Genomic DNA, 13,423 nt, shown 5'->3' with positions numbered 1-13,423 from the left:
CAAACAGTTCTATTACTGATTCCCAAGGACTACAGTCCAGCTCCCTCTCTTAGCTGTCTTTGTTCTGCGCCGCTAGCAGGAGTGAGAAGTATGGAAAGCCAATTTCTGTTGCTGAAGTCAGCAGCTCTGCTTTGAATACACACAGGCAACACATCTGCTGAGAGGGTCTCACTTTTATGCAGTCACTTTCCGCAGTAAAATCTCATGGTAAAGGGGGTAAATGGAAGAGCCTGGCAAATATTATTTCTAGCTTTTATCAGTGTTTACTTTTCAATTAGTTGAAAATGTCCCTACAGCTGGAAGTTTAACCTGGGCTGCACAGCTTCAGCTTTTTTTTTTTTTTTTTTTTTTTTTTTTTTTAAACTATTGTTGACTCCGTGCTCCTTCCATTATGCCACAGGGACCCTAGTAAAAAGTATGACCTATTTAAAGGAGATAAACACAAAGGTATTTCTTTTTAGAAGACTTTAGGCCTGATTCCTCACTGCCTTGCCCCTTGTGCTGTCATTTACAGCTGTGCATGTGATTGCAAAACTCTACCAAGTTAGAATGACTATATTAAAATTGGATGTATCTGTTTCAGGAAATTGAAACTGACATACAACAGTCAGCTAGGACGACTCTGGATTTCACTCTTGTTCACCACCATCCTCTGTGTTTCTCTTCAAATTTTGGGGAATCTGCAATCTACCAGGTAAGTTCCACGTAGGATGGAAAATAGTTCTCCTTAGGACTCCCAAGAATCAAGCTCATAACTGGATTTGGACAAATCCTGCCCCGTTTTCTGCTCTGGTTCATTCCAATTCTCAGCCAGATTCATTTCAGCTGTGTCTATGCCCCTTTGTGTCACTTTTCAAGGATGTCTCCAGAATGACTTTACTAACAGGAATGTTTGGCAAACCAATGACCCTTAACCAAATATTGCGGAGTATTTGCAGAAAGTGAATCTTTGTTGCAACCCTGAGCATGTGTGCTGGAGACGTGATCTTATGAGCCACTTCTCCAGCCAGGCAACAGAAACATGTGATTTGAGCTATTTGCCTAGTGGAAACTGCTTGTATTGCAAATATCAGACATTTGCAACAAACTACTTGCAAACAAGCAACAGACCAAGAACTTCACATCAATTTGGGAAAATCATGATCTGTTGAGGCAATTTCCAAACAGAAAAGAACATTAATTGAATAATCTATTCCCCCAGCTCTGCAGACAACTTATGCATTTGGATCCCCCCAGCACCTTAGAGATCTCCCGTCTCAGCTTACTAGCGTCGACGTGTCCATGTTGTCCATTTCTCGCAATTCACTCCCAGTTTCATACCACAGCCAACTAGCAATTCCCTTCTTGTCACCTGGATACTATCGGAGCCAATCCGACACCATGACAGCTGGATCGTCATGCTGAGCCGAGAAGGCTGGATCTTGCATTAAGAGATCTGCACACTTATTTCATAGTTGCCATAGATTTCAAGGCCAAAAGAGATCCTTTGATCATCTAGTGTGACCTTTATAACATAGGCCATTACATTTCACCCCATTACCTCGGTGCTGAGTGCAATCACGTGGGTTGGACTAAATCATTTGAGTCCTCAGGAGATTCTCATCTGCCACAGGCAGAGAACAGGAGAGAGCAAGGCCCCAACCAAATCCTTGGCAATCCTTAGTACACTGCTGTCACCTAGAGACTTGGAAGGTTAGGGAATCTGGGAAGGCTGGACTGGATTAGAAGGTTGGCAGCTGGAGTTAGGTCGGCGTGCTGTGTGTTGAGGGTAGTTAGGTAGCTGGGAGCTTGTCAGCATTTGTAGGACAGATCAGCAGCTGCAAGACAAGAGGTGGTTCAGGTAAGAATTGGTGGGAAGAGCATCCACAGGGTTTGAAGGCGTTCTAACATTCTCCCTCTTACAGCAACTGCAGATGTGACCAGAAACTCAAGGGACTTGCCCTCCAGCAAACCACTGGCAATGAGATCTCATTCCAGCAAGGGAAGGGGACAAGCTCTGTCCATCAGTTTCCTGAACCTCTGGAAAGTGGCATCCCACAAAACAGGCAGGAAAAAGTCCTGCCCGAGCTCAGTTCTGCGGAGGGCCTTCTGCACGCCCCAGAATTTGGCCAGACATTCAATCAGCCAGAGGCTGGCCACATGGAGAGCCAAGAGGAGGTCTGGAAGAAGAGTCATGGAGAAGACAAAGAGGATGTGGGGACCCTTCACACAACCAAGAGATTGAAATCCCAGCCCCCGGGCTCTGAAAGGGCCCCCAAAAGGGATCATGTGGCTAGGACAGTGACTCCTCCTTTGAGCAGGAAGCCCATGACCCAGGCTGCAAAGCCCTTCAGCAAAAAACCAGAACCTGCAGTAGGAATCATTGCTGAGGGGCAAACTTCCAGGTCATCATTGGGGAAGGTGGCAGGGTCATCCCAGAGCCAGCCGGGAGCCACAGGTTCCCCTAGCCACATGAGGGGCAGCTCTTCCACAGCTGCTACAACAGCTGCCCCAGCAGCAGCAGAGAAGCCAGAGGCGACTGCACAATGGAGCACGGGCAGAGGGTCGCGGCAGAGCGAAAGCACTGTACCCAGGGCTGGAGGAGCAGGAGGAGATGCGCTTGCCCACCGCCTGCCGGCCATCTCCAACTCCTCCCGCCCCACGGCCTGCAAGCCCAAGACCCACGTGGTGTTCCTGAAGGTACACAAGAGCGCCAGCAGCACTGTCATGAACATCCTGTTCCGCTTTGGCGAGATGCACAACCTCACCTTCGCCCTTCCCATCAACGGCGCCAGCCAGCTGGGCTACCCGCACTACTTCCTCGCAGAGTTTGTGGAGGGATTCTCCCCACGCAATGCATCGGACTTTAACATCCTCTGCCACCATATGAGGTTCTTCAAGGTGCAGGTAAGGCATGGAGCATTGAGTCCTCAGAAGGGAAAGGGGAGGGGGAAGAGCAGTGAGGTGGCCTGCACTCCTCTCCGTGCCACGGAGCACAGCTTGTCGAGAGTGGAGCTAGGATGATATTTATTGACCCGGAAGCTGTAGATGCTGCCTCACAGGTGTTGAGCCACTGGCAACAAGGCTGGCAACACAATCGTTCTGCTACTGGGGGATGACAGGCTCCGGGGATGAACCTCTGGCTACCGGCGTGTCACGCCTGTCAGCAGATGAGCCGCGTAATGGTTTTGGATTTGTGGATGCCCCTGGGGGAGGCGTGTCTGCAGCTCCAATCCACCAGCACAGCTGGAACTGAGCTACATGGGCATGAAAAGGGACCTCCCCCTTCAGCCCCTGGAGGTAACCCTTCTAACTGCAGGTCAGGGCACGCTGGCAGAGCAGTAGGAGGGAGCTTCCATTGCTGCTGCCCATTTTATACCTGCTCAGTGGCCAAACACAGGACTTCAGTCTCCAGCATTGTCACTGGGGCCCCATTCACTGCACTGATCCCGGGCAGCGAGACGTATCCCTATTAAATAGCCCATAAAGCCCTCTTCCTAGGCAGCAGGCGAGTAGGACTTGCTACTCCACCCATACTCTCTAACTCCGCAGTGAGCTCCTGGGACGTGTTAACCCAGCTGCCATGGAAAGGACACGTGTGTATGTTAGACCGGCAGAGGAGACTTTCCTCCCTTTCTTCACCCCTTTCCACCTTTTCCCCCCACACCTTCAGGTGGAGAGGGTGATGCCGAACTCCACCTTCTACTTCTCCATCCTACGGAACCCCGTCCACCTCATGGAGTCCTCGTTCACCTACTACAAAGGCCTCTCCCCCTTCGCCCGGGCCCATAGCCTGGAGGAGTTTCTTAGCCAACCAGCCAGGTTCTACAATGCCTCCACCCACGACAGCCATTACGCCAAAAACCTCATGACTTTCGACTTCGGCTTCAACCACAATGGGAATTTCTCTGCCGAGCGCATGCAGTGGATGCTGCAGAGCATCGAGGAGACCTTTGACCTGCTCCTCCTCTCAGAGTACTTTGACGAGTCCATGGTGCTGCTGAAGGAGGCACTCTGCTGGGACCTGGACAGCATCGTATCCTTCCCACTCAACAGCAGGGATGGAAGCACCAGGTCACCCCTTTCAGAGAGCATGGTGGAGAAGATAAAGAGCTGGAACAGGCTTGACTGGGCAATCTACACGCATTTCAACAGGACCTTCTGGCAGCGGGTTGACAGGGGCATGGGCAAGACACGCATGGAGCAGGAAGTGAGGGCACTCCGGGAAAGGCGGGAGCAACTGGCCAAGACCTGCCTTCAAGGGGGGGGCAGCGTAGCGCCCCCAAAGATCAGGGACAAGTCGCTGGCACCACTGCAGCATGGCTCTGCCAGAATCCTGGGCTACAACCTGAAGGCAGGGCTGGACGAGACAACGGAGCGGATGTGCCGGCGCATGGTGACGCCAGAACTGCAATACAGCAGCGCTCTGTACAGGAGACAGTTCCCCGAGAAAGCTCAGCGGTTCCAACGGCCGGCTCATCCACCCAGGATACGCAACAGGGGGCCAGTATGAGGGGGTACGAGCACAGCTGCCTGTCCAAAACACCCAGAGCGTGAGGAAACAGGGCCCCTGGGTCCCGGTCTCCCCCTGCAGCGCCCGTTGGTGGCTAGAACAATGAATTTCATCCCGCTATTTCCTTCCATATCCCCATGGCCAGGGAGGGGCAGTTGGGAATGTGGGGGGACAACTCCAGACTTATCTGTATCGGGGGAGGTGAAGCTGGCTTAAAGAAGATGGGTCAGAGAGCAAGGCCTCAGGAAAGAGCAAAGTAACAGATCTTTGTCTCTGGTCTATTAATTATTTGTATTGTTGTAGCACCAAGGAATCCCAACCATGGACCAAGGCCCCATTGTGCGGGCGCTGTACGAACACTGAACAAAAAGACAGTCCCGCCCCCCAAAAGCATAAGACAAGAGACACAGCCAGACGGGGGAGCACAAGCAAACAGAGAGACAATAGAACAGAGGGATGATTTGGTCGGGGTTAGTCCTGCTTTGAGCAGGGGGTTGAACTAGGTGACCGCCTGGGGTCCCGTCCAACCCTCATCTTCTATAGTTCTAACACTGCTGTGGACCTCTGGCCGCAATACTCTGCTTTTGCAATGATCCCGCAGAATCCAGCTGATGCATCTGAGCCATGCGCATTGCTCGGTATGAAAAATATACACAACTCAGGGTGAATCCACCACGCCGGTTCTGATTCGACTCCCCACAGATCAGGAAATTTGGGCTGAAGTGATGCTCGACCCAAGGGCCTTCCTGTTTAAATTGTCTTCACTGAGCCAGATGGCAATTAACAGGAAAAGACACGTGATTGGTTCTGATCCTATGAACAGACGTGTGTTGTGTGAATAATTAAATAAATCATCACAGTAAATACAGACAGCGATGGCTGTTTCATCAGCTTCTCCAGCCTTCACGCCCAAAGGGGCTGTCTTAATTCTATGATGACAGCTGCCATTTTAGTGGTATTCCTCTCCCACCCAAACTCCCGCAGAAGGTGGCATCTGCTGAAGCTGTTGGCAATACAGACAAACAGGAGAGTTTCAAAGTTGAAATCACGGTCTATTAATTTTTTTAAAAAACAAACTTGATTCACCAACAAAATCTGCTGCCTGTTGGCTGCTTCTGACACGCTGAGCTGCCTCTCCTGCGTCGCAAACCAGAGCAACTGTGTTGAAACAGCAGCTTCTTGTTTGTTCTTTTTTCCAAAAATCGTTGACTGGATCCTTTTGTGGTATATTCGTTTTCCTATGAAGGAGTCTCCCTGACAGCCCCGTACAGCCTGATGCATCAATTTGAGAGCCATGCTCTGAAAAAGATCAAACTCTCTCTTCACATGTGAGGCTGTCTCAAACGTTTGAGCTTGATTTCCGAACTCCTGAGGTTCAGAAAAGTTTGGCCGTGGAGCTGAAACATCTCGCATTAGCATTTAAAATCAATAGCTGCAGAGTTAGTACAAGTGTGTTGACACAGAGCAAGTGACTTTGCCACGTGCAAAGTTGATGTGCTGGTTAAAATATAAACTAGTCAAAAGTTGCGCTGTGAACATTTTCTATTGCTGTAACACCAGAACACTATGGGGAGGTAATAGGAATGCTCCATTTCTTTTCCTGGGGAAAGATAAAGGAGAAAAAAAACCCAGCTAGCTTCCCTCATTGGTCCAACCCTTTCCCCTCCCCACAAGAAAGTAAGGCAAATCGATCTGAATAAAATAAAAACTGATCCAAACACCTCTTTATTATTATTATAAACTTTGTGGTTTCCCATCTTTGCCTCGTGCTTCCCAGTTTTGGTCTGAAGCATTTCCACTGCCAAAAAAGCATCCAAATAGTACAGCATTTCTTGGTTCAGCCAAAATCAGGAGAGGCTGAAGGCCCTCTTGTGAGACAAGTCTCAAGCTTTTCAGTTTGATTTCCAAACCCGTGAGGTTCAAAAGAGTTTGGCCGGGGATGTGAATTTCTCGAGTTTACATTGGCTTTGCCAAAGAGCGCGTATGAGGTTTTGAGGTGGGTCCAAGGGGCCCTGGCTCCAGTAGAGGGTTGTGTTTTATCAAGCATAAAAATGTGAGCAGCATTTCCCTGCTGCCCTGCCCATAAGCGACTCTTTAGCTCACATATTCAAATCATATCTGGACATATGTTGGCACCTGACTGTACACGGTTGTGCTCTGCTTTTTGTTCGCTGCATTGTTTCCTAGTCATCACTATTTCCTCCGAAGTCTCACTATTTAAGCACACAGGAAATACCAGTGGCGTACAATGGGTCTCCAGCACCCGGGGCCAAGCCTGCATTTGCGCCCCCTCCCTTGCAGAGGGCCGGAGGAGTCCCTGGCTCCCATCAGATGTCGCCGCCCCCCAGCTGCCCTAGGGATGGAGATCTGCACATCGTGAAGGATCCCCCTCCCCACAGGGATGTAGTTCGGGCTTTTGTGTCTGTCCCAAAAGCCAGAGATCTAGTACCCTTAGCAGCGCTCATCCTGCCTGTCACAGCGAGGGCTGCACTCCTGCAGCTAACAAGCAGAGCCTAGTGAGGGATCATGATGGATAGGATTGACAATGGTGCACATCACTCAGTTTGCCCCAGTTACTGTTTGTTTCAGGACTGGACCAGAGAGGACAGGGCTAAGGGATGGGGTGCGGAAAGAGGGAAGCGTGCATGGATCCAGGCTACACTACCCCTACCTCTGCTGAACACCATGAATTCCCTCCCTTTTCAAAGCCCTTAGTTCAGTCACAAGAGCAGCCCACGTTTCACAGAACTCTTCTTCATCAGGCACCATTCCCCCTCCCCATCACTAAACTAAATGGGAGCCAGGCCTTGTCCGCTAGCAGAGAAACAGGAAGGAAACTGCGCTGGCTGGCAGAGCTCTGGCTGGGCGTTCCACTCACTTGACACAACACCAGCCAATGACCAAGCTGTAAGGGCGGCTGGCGGTAGGGAGGGACGGATTTTGCTTCTGAGGAGCCAGCACCCAATGGTAACTCTTCCGTCTTGCACCAGCCAAGCTTCCCAAGTCCAGAATACAAGTTACAACCCATGCCTGGCAGCATGCAACAGAGGGCACAGCGGCACCCCCCTTCCCTTAACGTACTACACACGGAAGTGGACTGAAATCCAGCAATTCTGCAACAGGCTGTGACAAAGTGGAGATATTCTTGGGGGTTTTTCTGACTGCTGTGTGTGTGCCTCAGTTTCCCCATGTTACTCATGTCTTTCGGTGATGGGACCCAGGTGTGTGATCATTGCAGAGACCACTACAGGGCAGATGGGCCTTCCCCATCCACATGTACCCCCTGCCCTGGCCCAACCAGTTGCAATAGGCAGTGGCAGTTGGAGACCAAGAGGAGTGGCCACCTTGCCTGGGAAGGAGACAAAGGACTGGTGAGGGGCAAGGGGACAGCTCTAAAATGGGGGTGACGGGCTGCCTGGAAGGGAGAGTCAGTGCCCCTTGGGGGGTTCTCCAGGAGCAGAGGCCAAGGATGGGGCTCTGGAGCTCCTTGGGTGGTCGCTGCTGTAACTTCTAATTAAGCTGCTATCAAAGTCTTTCTATGTTGTGATCCTGAGATCTAATAAACCCTTCTGATGCCCACGCCGGCTGTGAATTGCTTCTAACTGCAAGGCGGGGTGTATGGCCCTTTGGGGGCATGGAAGGACTCCCCAAGGTCCCATCCAGGGGACCCCACAGGAGGAGCTCAGGCAGAGCAGTGGTGCTGGATGCTCTGAGGCCAAAGCCAGAAGGCGGTGGCATGGGTGTGTGGAGACCCAAGGGGGCAGACTCTGAAGCACTAGAGTCCGGACTGGCTGCACCCGAGTGGTTCCAGCGCACGGTCCCTACGGGACTCGGTCACACAAGCGTTTTATGGATAGTCAGCGTTTTGTTTCCCCTTTGTTAAATTCCATCCACGTGCTGCAGGATCTCACTGCAAGGAAACTGATCTTTCTTGCAGATGCCCCTGATGTTATAGCCCACATTGATAGTGGTGCTAAGTTTGGGTAATTGGTCTCCGGTTTTGCAGTTTGCCCAAATCCAGTGTCACTCCCAGGAGTACTCCGTCACATGGACCCCGTACTGCAAGGCACTCTGCACTCTCACCTTGATGCAGCAAGGCTGTTAAAGCACAATTTTTACTTTAAGCAGGTGAATAGGCTTATGGAGGTCAAGGTGTCTATGCATGTGCTTTAAGTGTGAGCGTACTTAAGGGCAGAGCTGGTTGGGAGTTTTCCTGCCATCATTTTTCAACAGAAAATGTAGTCTCTGCTCAAACAGACATTTTTCCAGCAAAAACTTGATTTTGCAGATTTTTCTTCCAATTTTCCATAAACAAAATCTGCATAAAATATTTCTTTTCACGTAAGTTCAGTTTAACCAAATTGAACCACTTCATTTTGTGTAGGTTCAGCACTGAACTGCATTCGTCCATAATGCCACACTGCTTCATGGAAGTTGCAGTTTGAGTGATTAATGCCTCCATTCTCTCCTATTGGCTGGGCTCCTAGACTGACCTACATCTCCCATGATGCCCTAGGGTCATTTCCCCTCCCCCTCTGACTGGGCTGTATGGGAGTTACATGACTGTAGTGCATCATGGGAAATATAGTTCAGCCCAGGACCCTGGCTTGGGTGAATGGGAGCAAGAGGCACCTGAACTAAAAGACTCATTAGGCCCTGCAGTACCATTGGCAAAGATAATTTAATATTGAACTAATTCAAATGAAGCATTTTGATTCAGGACAGTCACAAACATTTTGTTTCAATCAATAATGTCAAAATAAAATATTTCAACATTTTTGCATTGTCATTTTGGGGAACTTTTCATCCCGTGAGAAATTTTGATACTGGCTTTTTGTCCTGATTGGGGATGAAAATATGCGGAAATATCAAGAATTTTCCAAGGGACAGAAATTCTGATTTTCACATAACTCTACTTAAATGTTTGGCTGGATCAAGGCTCAAGTGCTCAGCACCTTGCATGACTGAGTCCTTTAACCGCTGCTCAGAGCAGGCCGGAATGCTATCCCGGCACTTTTCTTTAGGGAGCCGGAATGGCGTTCCAGCACATTTATTGGTATTCCATACTTGCAGTAATTGCAGAATTTCCGGTACTTGCATTCCAGCACTCCTTTTTTTAGGACTTCAACACAGCCTTAGAGAGACACTTTTATTCATGGGAACAAATGAGAGTACTGACATGGCATCCAAGGACTAGAATATTTTAAAAGAAACACAGGTTATATAAGTCCTAAATGTAATGTACTTCCTGTTAGAACAGGAAATGCACTCTCCATTTACTTGGGGAGGGCACTGTTCTTTTCACACAGTTTTTAGAATGTGCTACTTTGTATAAGTATCTCTCTGTCACACACACACACACACACAGCTGTGCACATTTGCACTGATCACACCAGCATCCACAGTTAGGACTTACCGTACGGGCAGTGTTTAGAGATATTTTAATTAGTTTCAAAGATGGCTGATCCCGCTACATCCAGTATGGTCAAACACCACATTTTCTAACTGGATTGTACAACTTCAATAGCAAGTTAAATTTGGTGCTAAGTGAATTGAGTATTCTTCTCAGTAACTCATGTAAGAAAGGAAATCCACAAAGTCCAAATAATCTTACTCACAACTGTCCAATCCACCATGATAGACACAAAGGAGCCTTAGTGGTTTGGGTATTGTACGTTTGTAAACCATGATTCATTAATGAAAAAAATGTGGAAATCTGGTTACATGAAGCAATTAAATCATCCTCTCTTCCCAAGTGACTGACTTTTGCTAATAAATACAATGTTACCTCTGCATAGACTGTATTTCTTCTTTTACCTGATTTAAAAAAGGTGTGTGCCCCCAAGACCCAGAAATAAACCATTGGTTCTATAGCACAAAACAAGCAGCAAGAAAACAGGTTTATGGCTGGTCATAAGATTTGAGATTTTTGCTTCCAGAAATGTGGTTTTGATTTCCAGAAATGTGCTTAATCACTACAAACAGTAACTTTGAATAAGAATTGATCAAACTGATTTTCACTTGGAAGATACATAACTACTACACAGTCAGTGATAGCAATTCCATGGTGCAAGTATTTAACAGCGAGGGTAACAAGTCATTGGAAAAGCGTACCAAGGGAACCAAGCTTGGATGTTTTTCTAAAATCCATACTCTAGTTCAACCACAAATTACAGGACTCAGTGCAATCTGTGGGTAGAATTCTATGGCCCATGTTATTCAGGTCAGACTAGATGATCAAAGTAATCCATTCCTGCCTTGATATCTATGGTTGTACCTTACACAGCAAATTCTCATGTCCTGGATTAGCAAAGAAAAAATTGCACTGAGCATGGTGGAAGTCCAAAGGGTGAAAATAAGAGTGTCATAAACTACCACCTGTGTTTGAAATGTTTTTGTGTTTGCTTTTACTCACAATTGAGTGTTTGAGCCATCTGCCGATAGCCAATAAGTGATGTTATTTGTAACGCAAGTGGCATCAGGGCTGCAGAATGGTGGACTAAGTTTCACCAGCATATGTTTAGCAGTGGGCGGAGGGAAGAGACTTTGTTTCCTACTAATCCACAATATACTATTTTAAAGAGGCTTTTTCCCCACCATCACAAGAGATTTACTCATAGACTCATAGACTCTAAGGTCCGAAGGGACCAATATGATCATCTAGTCTGACCTCCTGCATGACGCAGGGCACAGAACCTCACCCACCCACTCCCGTAATAGACTCCTGACCTATGACTGACTTATTAAAGTCCTCAAATCATGGTTTAAAGACTTGAAGGTACAGAGAATCCACCAGCAAGTGAGCCGTGCCCCAAGCTGCAGAGGAAGGTGAAAAAAACCCTGAAGCCTTTGCCAATCTGCCCTAGGGGAAAATTCCTTCCCGACCCCAAATATGGCGATCAGCTAAACCCTGAGCATGGGGGCAAGACTCACCAGCCAGACACCCAAGCTTCTCTGTAATAACTCAGAGCCCATCCCATCTAACATCCCTTCACAAGTCATTGGCATATCTACCACCAGTAATCAAAGATCAGTCAATTGCCAAACTAGACTGTCCCATCGTACCAACCACTCCATAAACTTATCAAGCTCAGTTTTGAAGCTAGCTCGTTTTTTTTGCGCCCACTGCTCCCTTTGGAAGGCTATTCCAGACCTTCACTCCTCTGATGGTTAGAAATCTGCATCTAATTTCAAGTTTAAACTTCCTGATAGGTAGCTTATATCCATTAGTTCTTGTGTCCACATTGGGGCTGAACTTAAATAATTCCTCTCCCTCTAGTATTTATCCCTCTGATGCATTTATACAGAGCAATCATATCTCCCCTCAGCCTTCTTTTGGTTAGGCTAAACAAGCCAAGCTCTTTGAGTCTCTTCTCATAAGGCAGGTTTTCCATTCCGCGGATCACCCTAGTAGCCCTTCTCTGCACCTGTTCCTGTTTGAATTCATCTTTCTTAAACATGGAGGACCAGAACTGCTCACAGTATTCCAGATGAGGTCTCACCAACGCCTTGTATAATGGTACTAACACCTCCCTGTCTCTACTGGAAATATCTCGTCTGATGCATCCTTGGACCGCATTAGCTTTTTTCACGGCCACATCACATTGGCGGTTCATAGTCATCCTGTGATCAACCAATATGCTCAGGTCCTTCTCCTCTTCTGTCACTTCCAACTGATGCATCCCCAGCTTATAGAAGGAATTCTTGTTTTTAGTCCCTAAATGCATGACCTTGCACTTTCCACTATTAAATTTCATCCTATTTCTATTACTCCAGTTTACAAGGTCATCCAGATCTTTCTGTATGCTATCCCGATCCTTCTCTGTATTAACAATACCTCCCAACTTCATCATCTGCAAATTTTATTAGCACATTCCCACTTTTTGTGCCAAGGTCAGTAATAAAAACAAAGATTTGAGCTTTCAGTGCTTGATTGAATAAAAAGGAGAAACTATTCGCTGTGAGAGTCTGAAGGGTCCTTTGAACCTCGCTGGGTCTCATTCAATCCTGCTGCTAGATTCCCCCCAGCACATTTCTGGCTATTGCTGAACATGCAATTATTTTAGTATTTGTGCAGCAGTAGCAAGTCGGAGCCCCAGCCAGGGACCAGCCTCCTCCACTGGGATTTTACCCAACCGGCACACAGGGTAGAAAAAGGGGCTGATGATAAACCAGGATTTTGCCCTAGGAAATCTCCTGAGTCTTTAAAAATGCCCCGTTAATTTCTGACTCTGCATCCTCGAAGGGTTCACTTCTGTGACTGCACTTTTAGCAGGGGACACCCGCTTGTAGCTCCGTGCAGTGCTCAGGTCAGGCCCAGGAAGAACTGGAGCAACAAGTGGTTTTCCTTCTACAGCCCTTCCAAGCCCTGCTGTCCTGACAAAGCCTGGATCTTGGGGCTGGCTCGCTCACATGCTGCAGCGGCTGTTTGCAGCTTGAGAAGCTTGTCATGACCGGTCCCTCCTCCACTTAACACAGAACCACCGCACGTGCTGGAGGGACGCTGCGCGTGGAAACGGAATCACCGTCTGATGGGCACCGGGAAGAGAATCTCCCGCAGGCTGGAGAAGGTGACAGAGCTGTTTGGAATTCACAGGCCACGCAACGGTTCCGTTGGCAGCTTGCGCATTTGAGAGCTTTCGGCTCTGCACATGAGTCAGGACTGTCCCAGGAAGGGGCCGGTATTTGCACAACCATTCGCCCAGTGTCACACTGTTCTAGGGGCATTTGATCCTGGGACACTGAGACCAGGGAACCTCATTGTTTCCCCGGGTTCTTTCTGGGTTCTGCGTGCGACACGCAAGGATCCTGGCCTGGCACGCGATCTCGGAAAGTCAGTGTGCCTGGTGAAGCGAAGGAGTGGCCTCATTTGGGAACAAGACCTAGCGGGGCCTGGGGTTGGTCTGTGTAATTTCCATGGCATTCAGCACA

General features: G+C 48.4%; 1 protein-coding gene across 1 annotated transcript; it reads left to right on the top strand.

Moving 5' to 3' along the window:
- Positions 1-2,139: 2,139 nt before the first annotated feature.
- On the top strand, positions 2,140-4,492 carry LOC137147016 (galactose-3-O-sulfotransferase 2-like). The gene is made up of 2 exons (XM_067538669.1): positions 2,140-2,886; positions 3,653-4,492. The coding sequence occupies exons 1-2, from the start codon at positions 2,140-2,142 to the stop codon at positions 4,490-4,492; spliced, it is 1,587 nt and encodes a 528-aa protein (XP_067394770.1).
- Positions 4,493-13,423: the final 8,931 nt, after the last annotated feature.

The sequence above is a fragment of the Emydura macquarii genome, unplaced genomic scaffold (genome assembly GCF_026122565.2).
Source record: "Emydura macquarii macquarii isolate MOO-44397 ecotype Brisbane River unplaced genomic scaffold, CSIRO-AGI_Emac_v2 contig_499, whole genome shotgun sequence".
In the NCBI taxonomy this organism is placed as follows: domain Eukaryota; kingdom Metazoa; phylum Chordata; order Testudines; family Chelidae; genus Emydura; species Emydura macquarii.
Note: the sequence above shows the minus strand (reverse complement) of the source record. Positions and strands in the feature narration are given on the sequence as shown.